Below are 27,643 nucleotides of genomic sequence, written 5' to 3' on the forward strand. Positions count from 1 at the left end.
TAAACTGTGGCTGGTAGAGTAAGCGCGGCTGTAGAACAGCGCGTGCAAGTCGCCGAGCCACCTCCGTGCGGGCTCCTCCACTCCGAGTTGCAATCCGGCGGATCAAGTGCAAGGTCCTCGAGGATTCTTTCCGTGCTTTTCGGAGACAATGGATACCCGAACCAGACTGGTGGATCTGAAGTCCGAGCACCGGCAGCTCTTCCTTGGCTGGTATTGCGGCTGAACCAATCTTAAGTTGATAGTTAGCCTTGGAGGCTAACTTCCTCCCCGCCTTATTAGCCACTTGTACATAGCCAGACTTAGCTGCAATTTCCAAGCCGGCTGATTGCGCAAAGGCATGTAAAACATCCAGGGCTTGCTGCAGGTGACGACATTGCAAGCCTAGATCTTGGTTTGTAGACCACATGTAGCGTGACATCGTCCACCTAGATGAGAAATTTCACACGAGGGATGTCTTGTAGCTTCCATGCCAATGGTGCAAATGCGATGTTGAACAGTAGAGGGGCTAGCACGGAACCATGCGGTACCCCACGGTTCGATTCGAACAGGCCAACAGGCTTTCCGTCCAATCGTGTTGAAAACGTTCCTGAACACATGAAAGAGTGTACCACTTTGGTGACATGAAGTGGAACCCTCAAAAACTTCATATATCTAAGTATTGTTTTGTGTTCCACGTTGTCATGAGCCTTGGCAATGTCGGTAGCCACCACAGTTCGCAAAAGGTGGCTGTGGGGTGAAGCATGCAAAATATCGTCAGCCAGAACAGGCAGGCCGTCCTCGGTACCCAGGTGCTATCTGAATCCGTTCTGATCGGGATGGTATTTTCTATTGCGCTCCAGCCACCAGGATAATTCAGTGGCCACTTTTCGTTCAAATATCTTGCTATTGTACGTGTAAAGGAAATCGGTCGAAGTGCACTAATACCCATGGGAGGTTTTCCCGGCTTGGGGATTGGCGCTACCACTCAGTGTTTCCACTGGGGTGGAATGACACCTTTCGCCCATACATCATTGAACGAGTAGAGTAGTGCTTCCAAGGCCTCCCCCTCCAAGTTCTTGAATAGCTCACACGGGATTTCATCATAACCTGGAGAAGAGTGCGCCTTGGATTCATCAATGGCCGCGATAGAGCTCGGCCATCGTAAATGGGTCGGTTTTTCCTGTGACGTCCGATACGTCAACGCAGGGAGGGGCGGCCGGAGGTTGTCGGTAGTTTGGAAAGAAACTCACATTCGCTCTGTCCGCAATGTCCGGTCTGCCTGAACTCTTCAGTGGGCTCGGCGGCAGCGCGGCTGCAACAATGTTCAAACGGAACATCTTGGCGCAGACCTTAAAGGGACACTGAAGTGATATGTAAACATTGCGGGATTACTAGCGCAAATTGTAGTCCGGAGTCCCCAGGCCATGTTTCGACCACTCTAGGCGCGTTTACGCGATTTTATTTAGTAGAAAAACTAATTCGAAAATGCTGTCCTCCTCTCTTTACGCTCGCCCATTTTCTGTGGCGTTTTCGTGTGACGTCAGGAGGGGATGAGCTGGCAATTGGCTGAGCCACGGCTGCGCTACTGCACGGCTCCCCGGCCGACAGAGTCAGTCGGCCCAGCGTTTCGTCCGCCGGCCGCCAGCGGGTCGTCGCAATCAAGGAGGTTAAAAAAAATTGCTTGGTCGCAATTCGTTCGCTTAGTTGAAACGAAGCCAGGACACGTTTGTGAATGGAAGAATGTGCCTTTCTTTACTTGGTTTGTTTGTACACTGTATCTAGCTCCAAGTCAAGGTCGCTTCACACCAGCGCTGCACAAGCGCACATGCGACGCTTCGCTGACTGGTACGCCAGTAGGAAAATATAAGGCCTCTTGAAGGCGGGAGAAAAGTCAGCGAAGTCAATATAGGTACTAAGGAAATAAAATCAACTGATATTTTTACCGTACAGCGTAAAACTAGGGCGCGGGAAGCACTTTTTTGCGCTGGGCGAACAAGCACAGCGGTCAGCAGCACGACTACGCATCTGCGAACGCTTTTCCGTCTACGAAATACAATTGCTAGACGTGAGCTACTGTGGAAACTCGGGCGACGCTTACTGCACGATCGCAGTACAACAAATAGTCTCCTAAGCTGCTTGAAATGCCAAAACTAAATAAAAGTATAAACCGATTGTACAATATATATCCTATATTAGCAAGGCTTTCGCGTACCTAGCACGTATCCTGGCCCGACGACTCGAGATGGCCCTCAGTGGTGTGGTGGGCCCACATCAGACATGCGGATTTAGGGTCCGCTCCATTAACACCAATTTGCATCGCATGCGGACGGTCTGCGAGGTGGCAGAGTCAGGCACTTACCCCTTAGCTGTCCTTCAACTCGACCTTGAAAAGGCCTTCGACCAGGTAGACCACACCTTTCTGTTCATGCTCCTTAGTCAATGTGGGATCGGAGATGCAATGGTAGATTGGATAAAGACCTGCTACACAGAAATAACTACAAGCATCATCACGAATGGGGAAGTGGGGCCGCCAATCAACATCGGACGGTCGGTCAGGCAGGGCTGCCCCATGTCCCCTATTCTTTTCGCACTGTACATAGAACCTCTCTGCAGGATGGCAATAGCGTCCAAGTCGATCCGAGGCTTCGTCCTTGGAGACGAAGAACTAAAGGTCCTGGCCTATGCGGACGATGTTGCCTTTGTGTGCACATCGAGAGAGCAGGCGGGGGAGGTTGTTGCACTGGCCGATGAATTCTGTCGATTCTCCGGGGCTCAGCTCAACCTTTTGAAGTCGGAGGGAGCATGGCTCGGCGAATGGCTCACCAAACCCAAACAACTCTACGGAGTTCGATGGAGGGGGGCCATCACCCGCTACCTTGGGGTAAACCTAGATACCGGCGCAGCCATCGCCCCCCAGTTGCAGACAAAACTGGCAGCGGCTGGAAGGAATTTGGAGCCCTGGAGAGCGCGACATATTGCCCTCTTTTCTAGGGCACATGTTTGCAACGCCGTGGCATATCCGGCCATCTTGTACGCGGCCCGCGTCTCGACTATTGATGCAGGCTCAGTGTCCAAGCTACACCGGTTGTTTGCGGTTTTCGTCTGGAGATCCACGTATGAACCCATGCGCCGCACTAACATTTTCTGGAGCGCCGAAGCCGGGGGTCTTGGACTCGTTAACATGGAACTCAAACTGATTGTACAGAGATTTGTGTACTTCCGAGATCGCAGTGATGGCTTCCTCCAGGCGGTTCTCCAAAGTGTAGGCGCCCTACACCTGGCCCCTTGGCTCGTAACAACAGCAGACCTTGCACACGGCACCCGTGCAACAGGCTTTTACAGGGAAGTGGCGGGGGCACTGGCCCTCTTGCAGGAACTCTTCTCCTGGGAGTATTTGTGCGCAGTGAAGCCGAGGAAGCTCTACTGGGATTTGGTAGAACAGACTCTCCCACCCCCCTTGTACCGATCCCCACCTTTAGGCCGCCTTAAAAGTGATGTCTTACGGCGAGTGCGGAAACTCCCCGTTCCAACAAGCTCGAAGGACTTCTTTTTCCGTCTGCATGCAGGGATACTCACAACTAAGGCAAGGCAGGAAGAGCGGGGTTTCTTCCTCCCTGGAGGGGCCAACTGTCCGCTGTGCGGAAGGCGGGAGACGGGCGAGCATGTATTCTTAGAGTGCAATGCGGCATCGTATTTCTGGGACGAGCTGCAGTGTTCCTTTGGCACACAATGGCAGCTCACGTGGACCAACCTAAGGTTCTTGGATGCAGACACGGAACTCCCACACCTTCGAGATTGCATCCACGTCATGCTTTGGAGGGCAAGGGTGGATGCTGTTGAATGCGCTGAACACCCTCGGCCGGCGTGGAGGCATTTTGTTCAGCAGGCGCAGTGGGCAGTGGCCGCCCTTGACGGGCCTGACTCGGACACCGAGCTGCGTGATGCACTGGCGCAGGGTTCGCGTGCCCTTTCAGAATTTAAAGTAAAGGAGCGGAGGAGATGGGACTCAATTTGATGGCTAGAATCGGGTAACACTCCTGCTCACCTCTGCTTGCCCAGAGCCTTCTGCCCCTCCCTCCGCTCCGATCCCATTCCCTTCAAGCGGTGCACAAAAGGCACTGTCATCCATTGGACAACGTTCGTGCTAGTGTAATTACCGCCCAACTCTGCGGCTGTGCCAGCATTGCGACGCCACTAGCTTACACTTGCCGGCAGAACATGCTTACGCCATGCTAGCGTAAAGGCAGTAAGCGCCTATTTTTCTGCATGCGTAGAGCTGCTATTGTGTACGACGAATACCCTGCATTCATCTGATGTGATCCTGTATTTATCTCTGTAAATAAAGTTTTTGTTTATCAAAAAAAAAACCGCTCTGTGGCTCAGTGGTCTGGGGCGCTAGCTATGTTACCCTAAATGTTTTGCAAGTCACGAGTTCGAATCCCCGCGGGTACGTGCTTTTTTTTTTTGTAAGTTAACTTTTTTGTTTTCCGCCGATGTTTTCTATATGAGTTCACCTTTTTTTGGGCCGCAACGTTCATGGCTACACGAACTAGTTCCCAAAACGCGCGCAGGCTGGCACTGGCGCGCTAGCGAGTTCTCGTTGGCGTGCTGTTGCCATAAGCACCGACTGCTTGCAGGCAGTGGGCACAGCCCAGAATGAACAGACCCTTGGCCTGGTGCGAACACGCTTTTTACGATACAGGCATGAGGGAGGCAAGCTCCAAATATGGGGGAAAAGCGCATGACATTTGGGCGTCTGCGGGTACGCGGAGGGCGTTCATGCACTGCGTAGGTCTCGGCTAGTGAATGCTACGACTACAAGCCGTCCTGGGAGGCTTATCTTGTGCATTTTACAGCCGACAACATGGCAGAAGCGCGGTACGATGATTACTGAGATATTGAGAATGCCCATCCAACAACGCCATTGGTTATGTTTTACAGAACCGAAACCGAAACCGAAACTTGTGTGATTGCTAACCTTGGGCATCGTCCAATCACGGCGCCCCTCCTCCCAACTTCACAGCCTTAGTTGATGCGGCCGCCGCAAACCGCGCATGGTAGTTTTTCTTCTTTCGCGCTTTGTAAAATAATTACCGATTTGTCAACCGGATGAACGATGAAAAGTGTGCTAATTTGAGCCAGTCTACGCTGTGCAAGCAAAAACGGGAGCTTGACAAATTCACTTCAGTGTCCCTTTAAGCATTGCATTCACCGGGCACGCTCCCCCATGAAACCACGTGGACCACCCTGATAACCAGTACCCGACTTCGCTTCAAAAAGAAAACGAGCAATACACGCAATGCAAAAAAGGGTACCAATCAGGTCGAGTAAAAAAAGGCAAAAGGCAAGCCTTTCGTTTTTTGCGATTCATCCGTTTCGTCACAAAGAGGGGCAGGGGCGGGTGATGATGGGGTTGGTGGGCCTTGTTTGAGGGCTCAAATGGTTGCAGTAAGGGTGGGAATATTCTTGGCCATGTTGGGCATCTCATGTTGGAGAGCGTGGATCTGATTATTGAGCACGCTATTTTTCTTGAGAAGTTGCTCCTCTTTGCCTGAGGGGGTTGGAGATGGGGCTTGTACTTGGTTTAGCCAGAGGCGATACTGCCCCAGGTGACCTGCGGTTCGTGTTGGGATCGGTTTTGGATCACGCTACGACTACGATCCCTGGGTGCAGATTTTTACGTATCTCTGCCTTTACTCCTTTTCAGGCTTGTGCTCCTTCCACGAGAGGGTGTGGCTAAAGGGTTTGGCGGGCCGGCGTCGATGTCTGTGCAGACATTCCTTACTTTCAGAAAGATGTGCTTCCCGGCATACTGCGCATCTCGCTTCACAAGATTGATTTGTGGAGTGAAGCTGGCCACAGCGAGCAGGTCTGCCTAGTACGTGGCATACATGCATCCTATGATTGGTGCTTCGGAATCGGCTGCAGTAAAGTGCAGATTTCATATAAGGGTAGCAGCGGAGCTACCCGTCTGCGACAAAAATATACCTAGGTAGTCTTCTTCCCGAAAATATCAGAAAGGCTGACCTGGATTTGCCCAGTTTTCGAGCTTGGATGAGTGTTGTCGTGGGCGCAAACCATTTATATTAGATAGTCGGAGCTGGCCTCGGCAGGGATGCCATGAATAAGTCCGCATACCGAGTCGTGGGGCGAAGTTTGATAAGCCCTGACCTCGCATACTTTGCTTTCGGTAGGAAGCACGGTAAGTGTGGCTAAATTATTGGCTGCTGCTTGGCTGGGTTTGCCGATAACAATGATTTTGTCCGGGTCAATTCAAACTTTCCATGCTTTGGTTGTCTCTATCGGGGCCTTAGGGAGAAATAGAACGGAAAGAGAGTTGAACGGGGCTGATTTACGCAAAGTTGAGCTCTTTGGGGCAAATAACAACTTTGTAATCGCTCACCGGTATGTGTAGAAGTCGCGACTTCCTTGGGGCAGGAGATGGCGAGCCGGGGGACGTGTCGCTCCACTCCTGGGATAACCACGTAGTTTCCGCCTGCAACCGTATATCAGCCTCGAGGAGGCCCGGCGGGGGTTCTTCAACGTCTTGGTGGTCCATACTTACTTGCTGAGTGGTTGTCAAGTTCGAGGAGAGAGAGATAAATTTTATTTGCCCTTCTGGCTAAGGCGTCCTCATTCCTGGGGGCCACGGGATTTCCTCATTGGTGGGTATTCCAGGGTTTTTGCCGGGAAGGCCTATGCCTTCTGGACAAAGCCTGCCAGCGATAGCTGCTTCTGTAGCGTGGCCGGTTCAGGCAGCCACTCTCTGCGGGTATTGCTTCCGTCTTTTGGGGGCATACCCATAACACCTGCTCTTGATTTATTCGTACGTGGAATACATCACACCCTGGCGGAGAAGCGTTTATACAACCTTTGAACTTGTACACTTTGTCAGGTGTGAGTAGCGTTTTCGTTCGCGTCAGCCTTATGGTGGTTTGCTGTTGCCTGGACAATTTATTGTGCGAAGGAGCTAATTTGCTTCTACTGTCTGCATATTCTTTAAGTTGTAGTTTTGGCGGGTCCACGGACTTTTGTGTTTGACCACAGTTGGCAATGGCAGGTGTCCTGAGAAGTGCTTCAAGGGCGAGCAGGTTTGGTCTTTCGTTTCCTGTCAAACCTGCGTGTCCCGGTACCCGGTTCTCCATTAGAGTGCCTTAAGGTGTTAAACACATCCAAAGCTGGTTTCGGAGTGAAGCCTTGTGTCAGAAGGGTGCAGTCTTTCTTACTGTTAGTTTTCTGTCTTGCAGTGCCGGCCACTGCCCAAGCTATTGCCGTGGCTTCGGCTTCTTTGACGAAATAGCCAATGCCCTGGTGTAAAATTCTATGGCCTCAACTGCTCGTGAATGCTATGCCATAGCTATAGCCTTGCCTTGCCGCATCGGTGTAAACATGGATCTGATGTGCGTCTCTCGTGGCTTTCTTGGCATAAAATTTGGCCCGGATGAGTCTTCTTGCTGGGTTGCCTTCCTTGTCCAAAGTTTTAAGAGGTTATTGCGTCACCACCGCTGGCTGGCTAACCCTTGATTTAGTGTTATCGTGGCGGCCGCCGCTTCAAAACTTTCGTGTTCGTAAAATGAGAAATAATGGCTTGCCTAGGAAAATTTCCGTCTCCCGATGATCGCGTTGACAATCCCTGTCTAGGCAGTGGTTTTGTGGCCTATACATCTCATTGCTTGGGTATTTTCCAATGGTGTCCGAAGCGTTTTTGCTGTCAACTAAGTTTTAGTTTTTGTTTTTGTTTTCTTTGGCGAGGGGCGGGAAAGCAACGACTCCAAGCTTTCCGCAATTGCTCGTCTCTCCATCCGGCCATTTTGTCCCTAACGCCACCGTCATCATCGGCTTGATCCTGGTCACAGGAAGCAATCGCCTCCATTTGCAATGTTTCAAACCTAGGCATAACATTTAGGATTGTTCCAGAAAACAAGAGAAGAGGATCTGCGGTCATTTATGCCTATCGGCCTTGTGGATGCACCCAATCTAGGTTGAGTGCAATATCACTATCATCACTCAATCCATGGAGCCAGTTGATCTTCAAATCAACATCAGCAGATTTATCACCTGACCCCCGCGTTCTAAACCAGCAGCAAGGGCTCGCCCGGCAGCAGTGAATGGAGCACCAACCTTTGCCTTCTGGAGCAGCGGAGCTCGTAGAGGACGGGATAACCGATGGCGACAACCACGGCACGCAAACCGAGCGCCCAGCCAACGCTCTTCCACCGAAGCAGCGACGTCGTAAACGGACCACTGTATGTTCAGCCTTTGCATCTAGTGTTCCCTTGCATGCGCGCGGGCTAGAAATAGTCAGGTGCCCAGTCAAGTCTTGCACTAATCTTGATATATGGTCGCTGGTACTTTGCTCCTGCTGCAAAAGGGGGTCATTGTTAACGTTATGAGCAGCGTTTTACTGTAGCTATGGCAACCCTTTTGTTTTACACTGGAAGGGCTATGTTTGACCAAAACTGTGAAAGTCGGCAGGAAGCCGCGTCGATGAATTGGAGGAGGAGGAAAACTTTTTGTTGAACGTGGTGTTCGGCGGGAGTGGCACCTTAGTTCAGGAGTCCACGTCCGTCTTCGCCAGCACCGCTCTCTCCACCAGAGCAGCCTTGTCGGGAATGTGCGAGCTAGACACATTTTTCGAGTCGTGATATTTTTTGCTCAAACAATCAAGTGTTATTTATCGTATATGATAGTGTATAATTGTTATTTCTATGTGTGGAAAGTGTATGCGCACGATGTATTCTGTCCTGTTTGCCGATTTTTCTTTGTATCTGTTCGTATTTTTCCTCAATGGGGAGTAGGAAACTAGTCAAGCTGGTTTTTTTCTTTTTTTTTTCCCTTTCTTCCCAGCTTTTTTTCGATCTCCCCTATCAATTTCGGGTGGAAAATAAAGAACTATTATTATAGACAGCGTGACCTCCCACTGGTGGGGGTAAGGGGGTAGGTAAGTCGGGTTGTCCTTGCACCCCCAGATGATGTGAGAGTGCCTGCCTGGTTGCCCGAAAAAAATGCATAGTGGGTCGTACTGGTTGGTAAATAGTAGATTCATTTGAATGGGGTGGGGGAACGTATTCGTTTGAAGCAACGTAAGAGTGGTTTCCTGCACTTTTCTCAGCTGTGGGTGCGGGGTTGGTAGAGTCTTCCTGCTTCGCTTGTAATGTTCCGCGATTTCGGGGTAGGTCGTTCGAAGGTAGGCCCGCGGTCTTCTATACGCGGCCTCTTCAGCAGGGGCTCGGGCCTCGAAATGGGCAGGCTCGTTGCCTTTCATGGAGGAGTGGGCCGGGGTCCAGACAACCTTGACCTTCCGGTTTGGGGTTTCTTTCGCAAGATGCCAAATGATGCGTTTGACCGATTTGACGCAAAGCCAATGGAAAAGTCCTGGTGTGTACAACACAGAGCATAGGGCAGGGAAGTTTTCTTGTGTTTGCGTTACTGGAGGACTGGTGTCAAGGGTGCCAAAGCGCTGTCCACTTCCCCACGCCTGACTCGCGCAATGCACGCGTCGCCCACACCGTCAGCGAGAATGACCTTTATTTGTCCATTGCCCGGCAGCGGAAACTTACCCGGGCTCACTGTGAGATGTGCGGAGGCGAGAGCTATCAGGTTCTGTTGTGAAAATCCCGGAGGCGCCGTGAGGCACGGCCACAGCAGTAGCAGCACCCGGAAAGTCGGGTGAAGAAGCAAAGAAAGCTTCGCCTTAAACACTTCGGGAAGCGTTTACAGCACATAGCTTTACAAGTAGGGCTACTCACGAAATTTACCTTCCGTTGCAACCATGCCCCACTCACGCCCCAATTTGCCGTTGAAACACCGGACAGATGGCTTGCAGTTGCCTGTGGTTTGTCGGTGGGGGTTGAAGCAATGTCGTAGGCTGTGAACAGCTTCTGGTTAAAACCAAAACGTATGTTTGTTGGCGCTTAAAGGGGCCATGAAGAGAAAGCACAAGTTTGGTTCATTCAAAAGATTGCCTCGTTGGAATCATACTGACATCACTTTTAACGTAAACTTCGCTCAAATAAGCGACATACTTAGGAAAAAGGGAATGGCTATGCGACCCACTAGCTCATTTCCCGCAACAGAACCTATGATGACATACCAGCCAGCTTTGCCATTGGCGGAGGGCGGCAAAAGCAAACGCAAATTAGGCAGAGCTTTTAAGCTTGCCAAAAGAGCTATTTGCGCTTAAATTTAGGGTACATTCTCTTTAAAGCCGCAAGAATAGTGGGACAAACAGTGGAAGTTACGAAAGCACACGTAAACATAAAAGGGCCGATGCGTACTGCTGTGGGTACTGCGCGCACTATGCTTGGTTTAGATGCACAGCAGTTCGGGGGTTTAGGGTTGTCTCAGACGACACTGGCCGATTGACGCAAGCGATGGTGTCTTACACCACCATATTTGTCGAACGAGCACTATGTTTCAGGAAACGATTATTTTCTCCCTGAACAAAAAACGTCCAGGTTTAAATACGGTCAAAAACAAACCCGAGGCAGAAAACGGCTTGCCACGGTATGGTGGCGCCATTTAGGTTCACTAACGGTAAACAAGTCTTCCCGATCGGCTGCAGAGCGGTCGGTTACTGTGATGTCATTGCAGACCACGAAAGCACCCACTTAAGCCTGAAAATCGAAATTTTAACTTCAATGAATTAATTCCTCAGTGAATAAAGCGCCGTTTGCAATAGGAAAAGCCCCGGGGCGCACTATAAAACGAAATTTTTCGACTAACACAATCTTGTATTTTGTCTTCATGGCTCCTTTAAGCACATCGGCCAGAGCCGGCGCGACCTGCTAAGCTCCCAACCCTCTAGCCCATTGCAGCGCCAGAGTTCTTACATGCGTCTTCAAATACACCATTAATTGGACTATTTTGAAACAATCGAGCTTTAGCACGTAGCCTTTGCCTAATGCAGCATTTATTTCATTCAAACAGTGCGGTTTCTTTTTAGCTTACCATAACGACTTTTCAATGCAACGAACGTTTTAGACGGTCTTCTTTGAGCTCGTTATAACGAAATCATGCACTGGTTGCAGGTATCGGGTCATGGGCGGAAGGTTCGCCCATTATCGTCCGCAATGATTCCAGACGAGGGTGCGTGCTTCGATAGCGGCACACGACTGCTCCGACGAAAGCCAACTCGCAAGCGACTCCCCGACGGAACATCCGAGCGCTTATCGTCCCGCACTGGCCTTCACACCAACACCTCGGTAATTATTTTAAATGCAGAGCATTTCTTTAACTCACATGTAGCGTCCGCCGTCCGCCCGCAACAGCTCAGCGCGCAGGTGCGCCCTCTCCCCCACTCCTCCTCTCCCGCATCACGCTACCCTCCTCGCTCTCAACAACTGGTCCGCACCCCTCCCCCTACACTATATATAAAACAATAATAGTTATCGGCGCCTGGTTTCGATCCCACGACCCTGCGGGCGGAACGCAAGGTACATGGTGCTCTACCCACTGCGCCACAAAGCCGACACCGATTCAAAGGCTACGAACGCGCCTTATATCCTTGACTCATTCAAACTACGTCAAGAAGCTGCTGATGCAACGCATTCACTACCTTTGGGCGGAACGCGAGGTACATGGTGCTGCGCCACTGCGCCACAAAACCGACACAGAATGGGAGGCTACGAACGCGCCTTATATCCTTGACTCATTCGAACTACGCCAAGAAGCTGCTGATACAACGCATTCACTACCACCAACTCCCCAAACACTAAACGTTAACGCAATACACCCACCCCCTATGCGACGCATTTACTCGAGACCCCTCGCGGGGAGATGGGCCCAATTTTTTCACAGCGGAGCTGTTGAAGACCGTCTGTCCTGGAAGTCCTATATCCTTGATATCTAATATAAGAAGACTTAACCAGACCCTAGAAAAAATGTCTTTCCAGCAATGTAACAATGTTTAGAGGTGAAGCCGACTTCAAGATGATGATTCCCGCTTTTTGAGGCTAGAGCAGGTTGCCTGCGAACTGAAGAGTTTTGTGGGGAAGTATTCACAAAATGATGGGGTATGTGTGGTCTGCGGAAAAGAAACAGAAACTATGCGGCACATAGTGTTAGAATGTGAGGGTATCCATCCAAATCTACATGAAGGGAATATTGGGCTTTCAGAAGCCCTAGGATTTAGGGGTATCAGAGGGGAAGTTAACTTCAAGGCTGTCGAGGGGACGAAAAGAAGATTAGAATGCTGGTGGACGAAAAGCAGAGAGGGAAATATTGCCTAGGACAGTTACCACTTGTAACAGGGAAAAGAAAGTATTTCGGGCCTAATAAGCTTTAGTGCCTGCCCTAAGCAGCGCTAGTATTAAACCAAGAGTGTAAAACATGGTTATATTAGTCCTTTTTGGTAAGATGACATGTCATCACCCCGCTTCAAAGGGGAAACCAATAGCAATCATCATCATCATCATGTACGTGCGTTCTTTGTAAGCTGCTTTTTCCACTGTGCTTGTGGGGAAGCCAGCTTACGGTTCTAACTCTTGTGTTATCGCAAGCCTTACCGGGACCACCCGGAAACAAATTATATGGCAATGATCCGCTAAGAGGACTCTATAATTACTCACAAGAAAGAAGCCGAAGCCAAACAATCTTCGTATGGGCAGCCCACAGCTCTGATTTTTCAGCAGGTTTCATACTGGGTGGAACAGATGTGAATTTTATTTATTCTAGCACCATCATCAGGGCTGGAATTTTATGCGAAAGCATTATATGCCTCATGAGTAAAAGAATTGGCCGCATTTCTTCGTGCTTTGTTCCAAATGTCGGTGAGGAATGATAACCTTCGGGTGCCCATACCACGTAACGCGCTCTCCTCTCGTCCTCCTTTTTCCTCTGTCCCCTGCCATGATGAACGTAAAGTCGTTTGGTCAATTCAATTTTCCCGCATTTGGACTGTTCGCGCGCCATCTGTTGGCCCCTTTCGTCTCCATTGCGCCTAGAAAATTATAATAGGACGTCTATGCCGTTTACGTTTTTTGGCCTCTATTTCGCATTTTTGAATTTGCTAACTTATAATCTACCCCCAGGTTTATTTTTTAAATAAAGGAATGCTGCTATACTACCAGTTATATACTCACGTTTTGTCCCAAATACGCCGATTTTTTTTTTACTGCACAAATGTATAGGACGCATGCCACTATAGTAGATTGAAGAGGTCTTCCCTCCATATTGTTCTTGGTTGGGAGTTGGGATGAATCGAGGGACAAGGGAAGGGGACGAAATAATTTTATTGAACGTGGTGTTCGGCGGGAAGAGCTTCTTTCACTTCGGAAGTTCTTGCGCCTTCTTCTCCATCGCAGCATGCACTCTCCAAGCCTGGTCGGGAATATGCGAACTATAAACAACACGATCATCCACCCACTACTAGGGCGTAGAATAATAGGAGGCTAGGGTAAAACAGGGCTGTCCTGGCTCTCCCGGATGATGTGACGGAGTGTGCCTGGTTGTCCAAAATGTTTGCAGAGTGGACCGTATTGGATTGGAAATAGTAGGTTCATTCTAACGGGATGGCAGGGGAAATTATTCGTCTGGAGCAACATGAGAGTGGTTTCATGCGTTTTAGTCAGATGTGCATGCGGGGCTGGGATAGTGTTCCTGGTTAGCTTGTACTGTTCCGTAAATTCACGGTAGGAAGTTAGTGGAGTGGACTCCGGTTCTCCTTCAGTTGCCTGTTTAACTTGGCCTTGGGCCTTGAAATGACCAAACTTGTCTTTCTGGAAGGAGTGTGCCTGGGTCCAGACGATATAGACCTCGTGGCTTGAAGGTTTGTCTATCAGGATGCGGACTGCCGCCAGTGCCACTAGGCCCCACGTGAAACTTGGGAAATTTTTTTAGAGTACGAGACATGAGTCCAGGCATCCCGTTCAGTTAGCGCTATAGACCTCTAGCCCGCTCTTCAGCCTGTGGCGTTGTGGTAGGTGGGGATGTAACGCTATATGCTCGCCTATAAGAGTCACAACCGCCACCAGCGCTCCCTTGTTGTGGTTGGCTGCATCAGTGTACACGGTTGTGGTGTTGCCACCATGCACTTTAGCGTTTTGGCTCTAGCCCACCTCGGACAGACCAAAAAATTTCGCCTTTGGGTATCTCATGAAAGCCTATTGTCTCTAAAATCTCACGAGCTCTGCTGTTCTACAGAAGTGGACGGCTGTGAGGTGACAACTGCTCGTCCTACACTCTCCGTTGTTTCCCGTTCTTAGATCGCGCCAATCCTGCTGCGTCTTGCCGTCCGACCACTGGATGGCAAGGCGCAGCACTGTTGGCGCGATCAAGGGAACACTGCGGGACTCCGGCGGCGCCCTTGATCGGCGGATGGCATTGCGAAGGCACGTGTCGTTTCTCAGGCATTACGGGGGCTTCTCTCGGCTGGCAAATGTGCAGGAAAGTAATTTTGACGCTAAGCGGAACGTGAGCGGCTGTGTCCCGTTCATTATCTTCTTTGCTTGCTTCACAAAGACAACAGTCTTTCTTGGAATACCTAAACGCAAAACATTTGGCGTCTGTCCACCTGTCGTTCGGTTGTTTGATCGGTCCATCGTTCGATGTGTCACTCGATTCAACCACTTGCCGCGCCGCCAAAATGTTGACCGGCTATCCACTTGCGTCGCATCCAAATGCGCTGCTGCAATAGCTCACCTGTGTCCAAATTATTAAGTCCAGACAAAACCTCGGGCATATTTCAGGTAGAATATAGGTACGTAACTGAGACTACTACATCTCTTTTAATTAGGAATACGCCTTGAATTATCACGATGGTAACTTGAAAAAAAAATAATGCGGTCGATACGGTTTCTATCCCAACAAAACCAAACGTTGCAGTGAGAGAATAAACTTTATTAAATGAAAGTAGCCAAGTGGTTGGTTTCCTCAGTTCAAGACACCGTTGGAGTGTCCAGCCGTCTCAGCCCGGTGGATCAGCCGAAGCTGATCTTCGACGCTCGAGCTGGCCAGTTCTCCCTCCCACCGCTTAACCGAGGTTTTAGAAAGCGCGGAAAGTGAGCGGATGAGCTGAGACTCCCACACCATGTGATACAGGGTGCAGGGCGATTTGCAGAATGGACACTGCGAGTCGTATTGCATAGGCCAGAAGAAGAGCAGCTGGGTCGGATGGGGAAACGTGTTCATTTGTAGGAGACGCCATTGCGCTCTTCTTTCTGGCTGAGCGAGGGGTTTCTCGAGGGAGGGAATCCGGGCTAGCCTGTAGTAGTGCGTCACCTCCTGGAATAATGTTAATGGTATCGTCGTCTCTAGCCAACTCTCTCGTGGTGCTCGACTGGTCAGACCTCGAGCAGTCTTTTGGCCAAAGACATTGTGAGCCGGTGTCTAGACAACCGATACCCTTTCCAACGGAGGGTTCTGTCTGGAGACCTTCATTGGGGTGTGTGAGAAGTGGCCTTGGAGGTAGCTCCTACACACTGACTGAGAATCTGTGATTATTAATTCCGCAGGTGTCTCCGTTAAGCCAGTGCAATAGCTGCCTTTTCGGCCTGTAGTGTCGTGACTCTCGTGAGGGTGAGGCTCGGGATGTGGCTGTCTTTCTTCGTTAAGGTTGCCACCATGGCTCTGCGTCCCACACAATCTGCGGTGTCCGTGCATACTGCATCTTATCGTTGGAGCCATAGTTTTTTCTCCAGGGCTCTAACTCGCGACTCTATCCATCCCTCGTGGAACAGCCGGTGCATGTTTCTTGGCTAGGGGGCCACTTTGATATTTCGGCGTAGTTCGCCAGGTTCGCCAGGGATATATTCTATAGGTTCAAGAGGGCGATCAGGGATGTTCTAGCCCAGTATCAATCGAAGGTCCCTACCTGCATCCGTCCCAAGCTTGAGGAGACACTCGTTGAAGGTGTAGGTTGGCAAACCCGGGCTTGTTTGTGCCCCTTTCGCAAGAGCGTATCCAACTTGTTCTCCTCAGTCTTAGTAAAGCATAGGGCGTCACACAGGTGAACCTTGAGACGACGAACGCCGGGGCAAGTCTAAGTGTGTCCTGTCCGCCTCCTTCATGCCTCTTCCTTTGCAAGTGATATGAAGAAGCATGTGGTCAATCGGTCCGCTCGTGATTTCCACATTCCTTATCATCGTGGTGTTTACTAAATCTTCTTAGAAAATCATGCCGCGGATTTGTTTTGAGCAGACGGGGTGACGGTGGCACCGTCCGCACGATCTGCATTGACGGTACATCGGCTCGCCTACCCCCTTTACTGCGCACTAGGAGCAGTTCCGACTTTTCTGGGGCGCACGAGAGTTCACAGTTCTTTCCATACCCGTTCACGACATCAGCCGCCATTTGGAGGCAGTCGTACATCTCCCCGACCGAGCCCATACTGGTAAGACAGACGCCCGCTGCCTCAGCAGACTGAGGCGCGCGAGCAGTGAGAACGCGGGAAACTCAAACTCAGGGAACCAATGTTGCATTCATCATGGGAGGGGGCGAGCGAGGAGGGGAAGAGCATTAAGGGGGCAGGCGGGAAAGAGGAGACGTAGTTACGTAGCAGGGGTGCCTGCAGAAGACTGTCGCCTTTGTAAGAATTCAGCAGCGAAGCAAGCAGATGCGCGGATTTTTTTTTTTTGTTTTTTCTTGCCCTCAGTGAACATGTCAACGGCAGGGTAACGTTTATTCTCTTCTTGACTTTTTTCTTTAAATTTTTCTTGTTCTTCGATACCATGTGAGCGTCTGCGGTACGGTCATTTCCTTCGCTTTTACCAACTTTTTTCACACGGAATACATAAAAAGACCGACCAACGGGAGGCCAACAGCTTCCCTGTAAAATTTTGACTCATTGGTCGCTTAGCACCAATGTGGTCTACAGCAAAGAGTAAAAACACGTCAAGAAAGATCGAATTCGTTTTATCTAAGGCAGGTTCCTGTAAACAAATAATTTATTGGTACTTTCAATTTGGGTGGAAATCGAATCGGGCCTTCCGGTGCACTGGCGACATCGAGGGGCGTGGAATAACTCTTCCTCTCAAAAAATAATGCCTACCGAAAATTTTTGTTGTGTGGGCAAGCTACAAACCAACCAAATGCTGTTTCTGTATTCTCATCCCGAAGATAATTCAGGGGGAAGAAAATAACCAAACAATCGGACAGTTATGCGGAGTACGGCGTCATAACGAAATCTTTGTATTATTACTTTATGTAACTTTCTTGCTTAGGTTTTTATGTTTTTATCTTGCTGTTTTCTGTACTTTTGTCTCCTTTTATGCTTCCCCTTTCACTTCAAGCGCACATACCATTGCTCTCTCATTCGTGTTACTCACCATCCTTGAGTGTTAGAAGATATCGATTTGTTTTCGTTCTGTTTAGGAATCGCAGGTGTGCACCATTCTTACCCAGCTATGCGCCCACAGACACTCCAAAGTAGCTGCCACGACAAAGTGTCTGAAGTGATGTGCGCCTCTTTTTCTACCCCATAAGCAGTGGCCCCACCCCAAACAGCCCCTTCTCAGGCAGTTCGTTCCCGCACCTGGTTTCCAGTCGGCCTGGCTTCCAAGGATGAACAGCCCTCACGAGGTTCAGGTCATGACCCTGCTCACCACGGAACAGCAAAACAAACGTCGCGCATCGTCACTGCGACCACAAAGTACAGCCATCTCGGCATCGCTGAGGCCTGCGGTGTCCAGAATTAAGACCTCTAGCTCTGTCCACAACCCGGAACTGCTCCAGTCCGGCCCAGCTGCCCTGCCTCCGCGAGGAAGTCCAGCCCGCGCGCCTTCTGTCGCGCGCACAGCTGGACGTCCGCATCAAGCACCGGCTGTGACAGACCAGACTACTTTGGTGAAGTCGCAACCTCCGAAAAAAGTGTCCATGGCCCTGCCAAACGTCGTCAGGAACCTCTCGTGTAAGTCGATCCGTTGCCTGCTGCCACTGATGTTCCATCCCTCTTCCGGCTGGAACGTCAAGTGGAATGCATGAGTGTAAGTGCATTGACTGAATATGCATTATTGAGTGTAATATATGTTCATTTTGTAGCAGTAAGGATAACGGGGTAAACAAGGGAAGTTACGAAAGTACACGTAAACATTTATAAGTACCAGTGCGTACAGCTGTTGGTAGTACGCGCACTATGCTTGTTATAGCTGCACAGCAGGGCGTCGCTTTGGGGCTGTCTCGCACGACACTCGCCGAGTGGCGTAAGCTACATTGTCTTCTTCATCATCATCATCACCAGCCTAACTGCGCCCACTGCAGGGAAAAGGCCTCTTCCATTAATCTCCAATTACACCGGTCCTGTGCTAACTGCGACCAATTTATCCGCGCAAACTTCTTGATCTCATCTGCCCATCTAACTTTCTGCCGCACCCTGCCACGCTTGCCTTCTCTAAGGATCCACTCTGTTACCGTTAATGACTAACGGTTATCTTGCCTTCGCATTACATGCCCTGCCCACGTCCATTTCTTCTTAATTTCTACTAATATTTCCTTAACACGCGTTTGTTCCCTGACCCACTCCGCTCTCTTCTTGTTCCTTAATGTTACACCTATCATCTTCCGTTCCATTGCCCGCTGAGTCGTTCTCAATTCAAGTTGAACCCTCTTGGTGAGCCCCCAAGCTTCTGCCCCGTAGGTGAGTACCGGTAAGATGCAGCTGTCATACACTTTCTTCAGGGACAATGGTTGGCTGGCATTCATTATTTGAGAATGCCTGCCGTATGCACTCCATCCCATTCTTATTCTTCTAATTATCTCTGCCTCATGGTTGGGATCCGGGGTCACAACTTGGCCTAAGTAGATATATTCGCTTACCACTTCCACTGCCTCGCCACCTATCTCAAACCGCTGTGCTGTCCCGAGGTTATTGATCATTACTTTGATTTTCTGCATAATATATTTCAGACCCATGGTTCTACTCTGTTTGTCCAGTGCGGAAAGCGTGCTTTGCAATTCGTCCCCCGAATTACTTAGCAAGGCAACGTCATCAGCAAATCTGAGGTTACTGAGGTATTCTCCATTAACCCTTCTCCCACCTGTTCCCAATCCAACGTTCTGAATACTTCTTCTAAACCTGCTGTGAATAACACATTGTCTTACGTGACCAATTTTTTGAAATATCCCATGTTTCATGAACCGATTAGTATACCTGCCATAGCCGAAAAAAGCCAGGTGCAAATACGGTCAAAAACACAGCAAAGGCGGACAGTGGTGCGGAGTTGTGCAACCTAGGAGGACGGATGGTAAAAAAGGCTCCGCAGTAAGCTGTAAACTGCACAGCGCACTTGAATGTCCCTTAAACACCCTTCCTTGTGGCGTCATGGCAGACGTCACGAATCACACGATTCCGCGGGAGAATCAAAATGTTATTTTAATTAATTTCTCAGTGAATAAAGCTTCACTTGCTGCCGGACAAGCGCTGGGGCCCATGTAGACAAACTACAAATTTGTTTTATTCGAAACATTTGGTGTTTTATAATGACCCCGTGACCTTGAAAGATGAATGACCTTGAGTGATGTACCCTAGTAGAGCTTTCGCTCTAAAACATATTTATCAGCGTGTTAACTGTGCGTTAACGTTCAAGTGATACGACCAACGAAACAGAGGCTCCACTACAACCACCCAGTCATGTTTCTTGGTGGTGGCTTAGGTAGGCGGACGAATGGCACAAATAATATACGTCACAGAGACATCGCCGGAAAGTGGCGGCGGGGTCGCCGCTCCTTCGTATTTTTTATTTGTTATCTAGATTATTCGTCCGTATTTTTGGTATCGTATTTCCGTAAATTTGTATCATTGTTATCGGTACCAAGTTTTTTTTAATGAACCGAACTTGCATTTTGTCTTCAAGTCGTGCTTGGCCATTACCGCTTAACAACACGGCATGTATAAGAGAGCGAAACGTGGAACGTCGGCAGTTCCCTATGACATGAACCAAAAGCTGTAGAGCATGCGCGCCATCGTCGTGCGGTATTAGATGGCCTCCAATTGCCTACAAATCTTCCGTACGATCGAAAGTTTGGCGAGTTGATATTGACACATTACAAGAAAAGGACACGGAAAGGAACGGCGATGCATAATGGAAAGTTCACAGGATGACGCTCCGTGCTACGGCAGACTGCCCCGGCACCCAAATAAATTTGCGTCCCGACACCCGATATCAGTTCAAACAACGGTCGAGGCTGCAAGAACCCTAGTGGACTCAGTAGTATTCGGTAACCGAAAAGTGTACTTCGTGAGCTTAGTTGCCTCTAGAGCCTCACCGCTCAGTCCTGATCGAGACGGTATCCCGTTGCAACCCGTGTGCATCTGCAGTTGGGCGAGGCTCAGCGCCGCTTGAGCCGGCACCACGAAGTCGGGTGGCCTTCTCTTCAGATGACCCCTCGGGCATGAAGAGCCCGATATCTCCCATGTCGCCTGTGCTGGATTCGGGGATGTTCGAGGACTCGGATTCGGTGCAGGAGCCCCAGTACGAGCTGTCGGATACAACCATCCTGGACGTCAACCCGTGTCTGCTGATCCCGCTGTCGACATGCAACTTTATGATCATACTGGGTGAGTGGTAGGTGGCGCCGCGCAATGGCGCTCACGTTCCATCCTCGTGTTTCGTCGCTATCGGTTTCAAGAACGTGCTGACTATAAACGAGAACTTCGTTTTCTAGCGATTTATAGAAAGACGCGTATAAATATGCTAAGATTGAGATGGTGCCACGTTGCCCACGGTAAGTTGTGGCTGCGCTCCTCGGTTATGCTCCACCGTTCATGCGTGCTCTCATGTGATAGGGAACTTAAATGCAAAAGCGATAAAATGCCCACTTAGTGAAATACTCAGAGGCACAGCGTTGTCTATCTGTTGCTGTAACACGTCATGTCGCCCCAATTAAAAGGCTTTGTCCAACTGCTGGCAATGCCGGAAGCTGGGAGGGACGGGTATTCATTACCCTCACTCAGCGGCACTACAGTCACCAGCGAAACCGGGTGCTGTGTGCAGTGCACTGACGCATTGAAAGTCTGTGCTGCGGCCGCTCCTGCAGCTTAATGGCGCCGCCCACAGTGTCGGCATATCCGTTGAGCGAAATGGCATCGCTCAGTGCGCTTTTAGGACAGTCATGCTTTCGCATCCACAACTCAGGCGAAGTGCTTAGGTCACCTCGGAGTTTATTTGTAGTACAAACAGGGTTGCCGTTGCAATATTTCCTGCTTTCGCACCGCCTGAGCGCTTTAAAGGGTCCCTTGGTGCTGCTGCAGAAGATTCAAGTGATCTGTGTTTTTCAGACATCCACTGTACTGCACCCGATTTCATCTTTGTGCAGATTGCGGCAACATTGCATTGCTTTCGTATAATTACCGGAAATAGCTCGTGTGCTTTGCGAGCACGAGGTCGCGGGTTCGATTCCCGGCCGCGGCGGCCGCTTTTCTGATGGAGGCGAAAAGCAAAAACGCCCGTGTGTACGAGATTTCGGCGCACGTTAACGATCCCCAGGTGGTCAAAATTAATCCGGAGCCCTCCACTACGGCGCGCCTCATCGCCTGCGTTGCGTCGGCGCGTTAAACCCTACAATCAATCAATCAATCAATCGTGTGCTTTGCTAAGTTGCTTCTCATGGACAATCGCGTAATTAGAAGTGCTACAAGCGCGTACCAAAACTTCTAAAATTCTTTGCAGAAATGTTATTCTGTAGCTCTTGTCGGGACCTATCGCGTGGCTAAGCGTCGGTAGCTGTGCGTATTGTGGCAAGAGTCACGGCAAATATGAGGAAAAAAACAGGTGAAGGCGCTGCAAAAAAAATGACATCTTCACTGAGTGCCTCTGCACACTTGTCTCCTATGCACATTTGGTGTCTACGAGGGGGATTGACGCGTTCAGGTAGGCGTTATCATGACATGAGGATGCACTCGCAGCCGGTGTAGGCTGCACTTCCATAGTACTCTTAAAGGGACACTGAAGTAATTTTTAAACATTGCGGGATTACCAGCGCGAATTGTAGTCCGGAGTCCATAGGCCATGTTTCGACCATTCTGAGCGCGTTCACGCGAATTTATTTAGTAGAAAAATTAATTCGAAAATGCTGTCCTCCTCTCTGCATCCTCGCCCATTTTCTGTGGCGTTTTCGTGTAACGTCAGTAGGAGATGACTTGGCTTGACTCCAGCTACTGCACGGCTCGCCGACCTTCCGGCGGAGTCAGTAGGCCCAGCGTTTAGTCCGGTGGCCGCCGACGGGTCGTCGCAATTCGTTCGCTCAGATGAAACGAAGTCACGAGACGTTTGTGAATGGAAGAATGTGCCTTTCTTTACTTTGTTAGTTTGTACACTGTATCTAGCTCCAAGTCAAGGTCGCTCCACACAAGCGCTCCACAAGTGCACATGCGACGCTTCGCTGACCGGTACGCTAGTAGGAAACTCTAAGGCCACTTGAAGGCGGAAGAAGAGTCAGCGAAGTCAGTATAGGTACTAACGAAATAAAAACTGATATTTTTACCGTACAGCGTAAAACTAGGGAGCACGAAGCACTTTTTTTGCGCTGGGAGAACAAGCACAGCGGTCAGCAGCACGACCACACATCTGCGCACGCTTTTCCGTCTAAGAAATGCAATTGCTAAACTGAGATATTGTGGAAATTTGGCGGACGCTTACTGCACGAGCGCTATACAAGAAATGGTCGCCTAAGCTGCTTGAAATGCTAAAACTAAATAAAAGTGTAAACTGGTTATACATTATATACCTTATATTTACATTGGTGGCAACGCTGGCCTGTGGCCGAGTGGTCTGGAGCGCTAGGTATGTTATTTTGCAAGTCACAAGTTCGAATCCCCAAGGGTACATTGTCTTTTTCTTGTAACCTGGCATTTTCGTTTTCGGCCGATGTTTTCTATACTGAGTTCACCATTTTTGGGCCGTAACGTTCACTGCTCCACGAACTAGTTCACAGAACGCGCGTAGGCTGATACTGACGCGCTAGCGAGTTCTCGTTGGCATGCTGTTGCATTAAGCACTGACTGCTTACGCGCAGTGTGGGTATAGGCCACATTCAACAGACCCTTGGCCTGGTGCGAACACGCTTTTAACGATACAGGCATGAGTGAAGGAATCTCCAAGTACGGGGGAAAAGCGCATGGCATTTGAGCGTCTGCGGTGACGCGGAGGGCGTTCATTCACTGTGGAGGCCTCGTGTACACTCTAAGCTGAGTAACCCTTAATAGAGGTATACATTTTCGAATTTTTGTAACCTATAATTTATAAGGTACAAATGTAACCTATATCTTCGTAACCCTTATATACGTATACACGTAAGGGTTACTCAGTTATCGGTTACTTTGCCGCTTTCAGCATGTATACCTTTATATAAGTTACATCTACCGCCGTCCAAGGACACACACCTGGAAGGTGTCATGTTGAGCGCCAGGCGCGCGTTCGCCGGCGCCGCTGTGGCGACGCCCCGAAGGCGCTTTTCCCGCGTGGTGAACAAATATCGCGTTAGTGGAAGACGATATGTGCGACCATGCTGTCCATTGCGCCGTCTAAACTTTTGCGTCGGGTGTATTTTGTTCGTCCCTTGAACAAACTGCCGGCCACTGGGCTAAAAGAGAAGTTACTTTTATAATTCCTAAAATTGCGGTACTAAAAAGCTTGGTAATGTTGTCTTAATATATATGCATTGCATTACCTGTTCGATAACCGTTACGAAGGTTGTCACCCAAAAATCTTTGTGAGTATTGGCAACGCTTAAGTCTTATAAACAGGCATAACTAAATTTGATGTTTGCATCAGCTTTGTGCCCTTTAAGAAACCAGTATCAAACATGCATGATAGGTCTTTTAATAAATTGCGGGCATGAATTTTAGCTTTAGTTAAACAACATTAGGCTTTAGTGAAACCAAGCTTTAGTGGAAACATGCACTTGATAGCATACTTCAAAAGGACGCCAAAGTTATGATAACATAGCCTTAAGCCAAAAATTCTTGTCTGACAACTTAGGCCATGATTATCAAAAGAGAATTGCAGTACATTCACACATATTTGCGCATTTAACAGGAACACATTTTAAGAAGTTCGGCGTCAGTAGTTTTGAACATTCACATTTATTATTATGAAACACCTGTAGGCTATTTATTAAAAAGCAAAGCTGCGAACCACCCCAATGTAATTATCGTTCCTTAATGAATATTAGACGAGTGCGGATTCCTGGGCGAACTGGTGTTTCCTATATTGTTTTAGACTTCCAGGTAAAACTCGGTTTATTCTTATATCCTTATTAAACCTATTTAATAAATGTTGCGTGAAAAGCTTCACAAACATGGCCAAATATACAGATACTTTACCGCAATATTTGCACGGATGTATGCAAAGTATTTCAAATTGTTTGGTACTGCAATTGAACAATTTCAGACGAATTCGAGTTTGAGCTACATTTATAAGATGGCTCTCAGAGGTGCACTTTCCCAGTACAGCGTTATTGTCATGGTTCCCCAGAGAAAAAACGCAGAATGTGGGAAAGTAGAAAGAACATTTATTACAAATTCACTGTGTCATAGAAAGCAGTGTTTATGGCTATGTTCCCTGCATTCTCTGTTTCACTCAGAGTGTAATATTACACTTGGAATTCACTTGTCTTTACGAATCCATCTTTACACTTCCCTCTTAGGTTCCTCTTTAAAGTTCCACCTGAGTTGTGATTCCAGCGCCAAGTTATCGTTTTTTATGCAGCACTAACAAGTTTCTAGGCCGATTGCAATCTGTCTTTCGGACAAACTTTAAATTGGATCCATAATTTCCTGCATGAAAAAAGGCGCTTGGAAAAATTCAGAGATAAGCTTCGCAATTTATACGTAGTACACAAGCAGGCACAAAATCAGGGCACGCTGAAGATTTCCCCGAGGTCATCTGAATGACTTGTTCCCTGCTGCCGCAGATGGAGGCATATATGTAAGGGGCCGTCACTTGGATTTTTCCACCTTGAAGAGCCATCTACAGAAAATTTCAGAAAAAGAACAAAATCCAGTGCAACCATAAGCCCCTCACACCAAATCACAGGCATGTGAAGTACGAAAAATATATTGCACGAAAATGAAGACGGAGACCAGAGAATGAAATGAAAGGCCACACCAGAGAAGGAGTGATTTACGGCCTTTCAAATAATTTCCCATCATTTCAGTAATCGTTACACAGAAAAATTTGGCCGCATTGTTCAGAACAACGCGAAGCCACTATAGTCATACCGGCCAACCTTCCCGAATTTTAATCGTGCCGTGTTCCTGTTTATCTCGCGAAATATTTCTGCATGCTCACCCAGAACAGGCAGAAACTTTGGGCTACAAGATAAGCTGACATGCATTTGCAAAAGAGAAAGCAAAAACATTTCCGCGCCTTCATGTGGAATCACTAGTACACGCAACAGAGCGAACGTCGCACTAAACCCAGGAAACGTGCTTTCACGATGCTGACGCCGTCTGCGGCACATTTTTGGCTGTACTTAAACATCTGCCTCCCCCCCTTGTACTGGCAGTTTCATTTTGAACGAGGATCCCACGTGGAAGCCGAAACGTTTTTTATTTCAGTAAGGTGTTCTTCTACCGGTGGTTTCTTCCTCGGCTATTCGTAAAAAGGAATCGCCAACTTACATTTTTTCTTCGTTCAAATGTGTTGTGGGATAGGATACATCTAGAACTTGTACCGATCTTCAAGTGGCATTCCCGGGAGGTCTGTACCGGTAATTCCTCAAAGGGTTACCTGGGTTAATATGTAATAGGCTTTAGAGCTGGGCAGTTGGTATACATTCATAGTGAAAGAACACCTCAAACTTGACAAGACGAAGAAAAGAACACAGCGCAAGCCCTCACTAACAACTGGAGCTTACGTAAAGAGCTCTTTTCGAAAAAGAGTTCTTCTTGTTGGCTCTTCAAAACCACGCATCTTATAGAATAGGTAGAGTTGCTGAATAACTACAAAGCTCCATGCTGGGGACATCGTTAGGTGAATTCACAAAGTTCATGTGGTAAAGAACTGAGAGAAAGAGTCACTAAACATGAGGCAAAATAAGATACGAAATATAACATCATAACACTTGAAGTAAGGCATCGCATTTTTACAAGTGAATCATACTTTTGTCTGTGCAGGTCTGGGTGCCAACTATACAAAGAATATTTGAATGAATTTGTTTTAGTTATTGCATTTTCATACCGTTGTTTCCACGGAAATCAGACTTCATTTCAACTTGTGTCATACGCAGGGGAGTCCTCGTTGTCAGCTCAAGGAACACTGCCTGCAAGAAAAACAGTAATGCTCATAAGTCATAGCATAGGTACCCAGATGCAACCACACTTTTCGAACAGCCAGGAACCGATGAGGGTGCAGCACTCATTTTTACACCTGCACTTACTTATCTCTGTGTAATTCGTCACAATTTCTGTATCATCAAAAAACAACAACAATCAAGCAGCCTGCATGCTGGCTCATACATACCACCATTCTGTAAAGTCACTCTACTGCACTACACTAGTATCACGCGAGACAACCATTTGCCCTGCACGCGAATAAATAAACGACTGATTTGTGCGAATTGGAATAATAAACCCACTTAACATGGTGACAATGCTCCGCTACCTCAAAATAACTAACACCAAATTTACCCACTCAAGGAAAAGAATGACCAAAATGAATAGTGTTGTAGATATAAAAACTTTTTTTTGTGCGGTAGGGCAAACTTTTACAAAAAAAGAGGCTTGTGCTGGACAAAAGTCAGTTTAAAAATTTCGGGCAGCATTTAGTGGACTACTTTTCTGCAGCACACACCTTGTGTTTATCCGGATATATTACTACAAGACCAATAAACTAGACACCATTATGAATATATGCAGCGAGAAAAATGAATATTTCCCGATGGCTGAAACAAAATGATAATACCCAGAGAATAGCGCGATAATATAAGACTTTATTGGGAAAAAATTAAAATATTCAAGCAGAGCTACCTGACAATTACATGGGCCAATAACTCGTCAAGTGCGCCCGATGCAGCCAATAGCGTAAACAAAACGCTCAACGCATGAAGGCGCGCGGAGCAGAAAGCAGGTCACGAGCGCCGTTATCTGTTTAATGTACGGGCTTTCACGATCGTCCGCTCTAGTCTGACGCAACGAACACAAGCCCGTGATTTCATTCAATTGCCGTCGCGGGCAACAGAAAACGTCCAGCGAAGCAACCAGTCGGTTAACGAAAACCCCTCTCGAATGCTGCAATTTCAAATTGAAAAGCCTCCAGCGAAAAGATACCTCCAATGAAAACACGGAAACCGTTACGGGAATATACTCACCGAGTTCGCTTTCACTGGCGCAGGGGCATTGGTCCAACATGCGAACTTGACGCTGGTCGTAGAAGAACGGGCCGTGTAGCGCTGCCAGTCACAAATGGGCTCGCCGCATCCTCCGCGACTCACGCCGACAAATAAGTCTTGTAACAGCAATCCTCGCTTCTTCGTAGGGGTATCACAGCGGTAAAAAGGCTCGAGCGGCGCGAAAACGCGGCCACCGGGCCTGCGGGCGCCGCCATTTCTCTATATCCCGTCATGCAACAGAGAAATCAACGGCCGCCTGGAGAGAAGGCGCGACGAGCATCTCTTATAGGTTACAGGGCGTTTTATAGGTTACAAAGTAAAGGTTACATGACAGATTTTGTTGATGTAACCTATAAATCATTAATGTAACCTATAAACCGCTTTTAACTTCACGCTTGTA

General features: G+C 48.5%; 1 protein-coding gene and 1 long non-coding RNA gene across 3 annotated transcripts in view; one reads left to right on the forward strand and one right to left on the reverse strand.

The window, feature by feature from the left end:
- The window catches only part of LOC144149211 (uncharacterized), a 94,344-nt gene that overhangs the window by 40,733 nt on the left and 25,968 nt on the right, over positions 1-27,643 (forward strand). For both annotated transcript variants that reach the window (XM_077680746.1, XM_077680745.1), the window contains exons 3-5: positions 11,010-11,183; positions 17,401-17,824; positions 20,231-20,470. In XM_077680746.1, coding sequence (XP_077536872.1) covers positions 11,010-11,183; positions 17,401-17,824; positions 20,231-20,470 — 838 coding nt within the window. The remainder of the gene's footprint in view (positions 1-11,009; positions 11,184-17,400; positions 17,825-20,230; positions 20,471-27,643) is intronic.
- On the reverse strand, positions 24,411-27,431 carry LOC144149455 (uncharacterized). Its single transcript, XR_013318311.1, has 4 exons — positions 27,223-27,431; positions 26,094-26,175; positions 25,535-25,643; positions 24,411-24,881 (listed from the first exon to the last, which is right to left on the reverse strand). It is a non-coding gene; the product is annotated as an uncharacterized LOC144149455 (long non-coding RNA).

The sequence above is a fragment of the Haemaphysalis longicornis genome, unplaced genomic scaffold (genome assembly GCF_048455015.1).
Source record: "Haemaphysalis longicornis isolate Haplotype H1 unplaced genomic scaffold, Haemaphysalis longicornis Haplotype H1 scaffold_8, whole genome shotgun sequence".
Classification (NCBI taxonomy): domain Eukaryota; kingdom Metazoa; phylum Arthropoda; class Arachnida; order Ixodida; family Ixodidae; genus Haemaphysalis; species Haemaphysalis longicornis.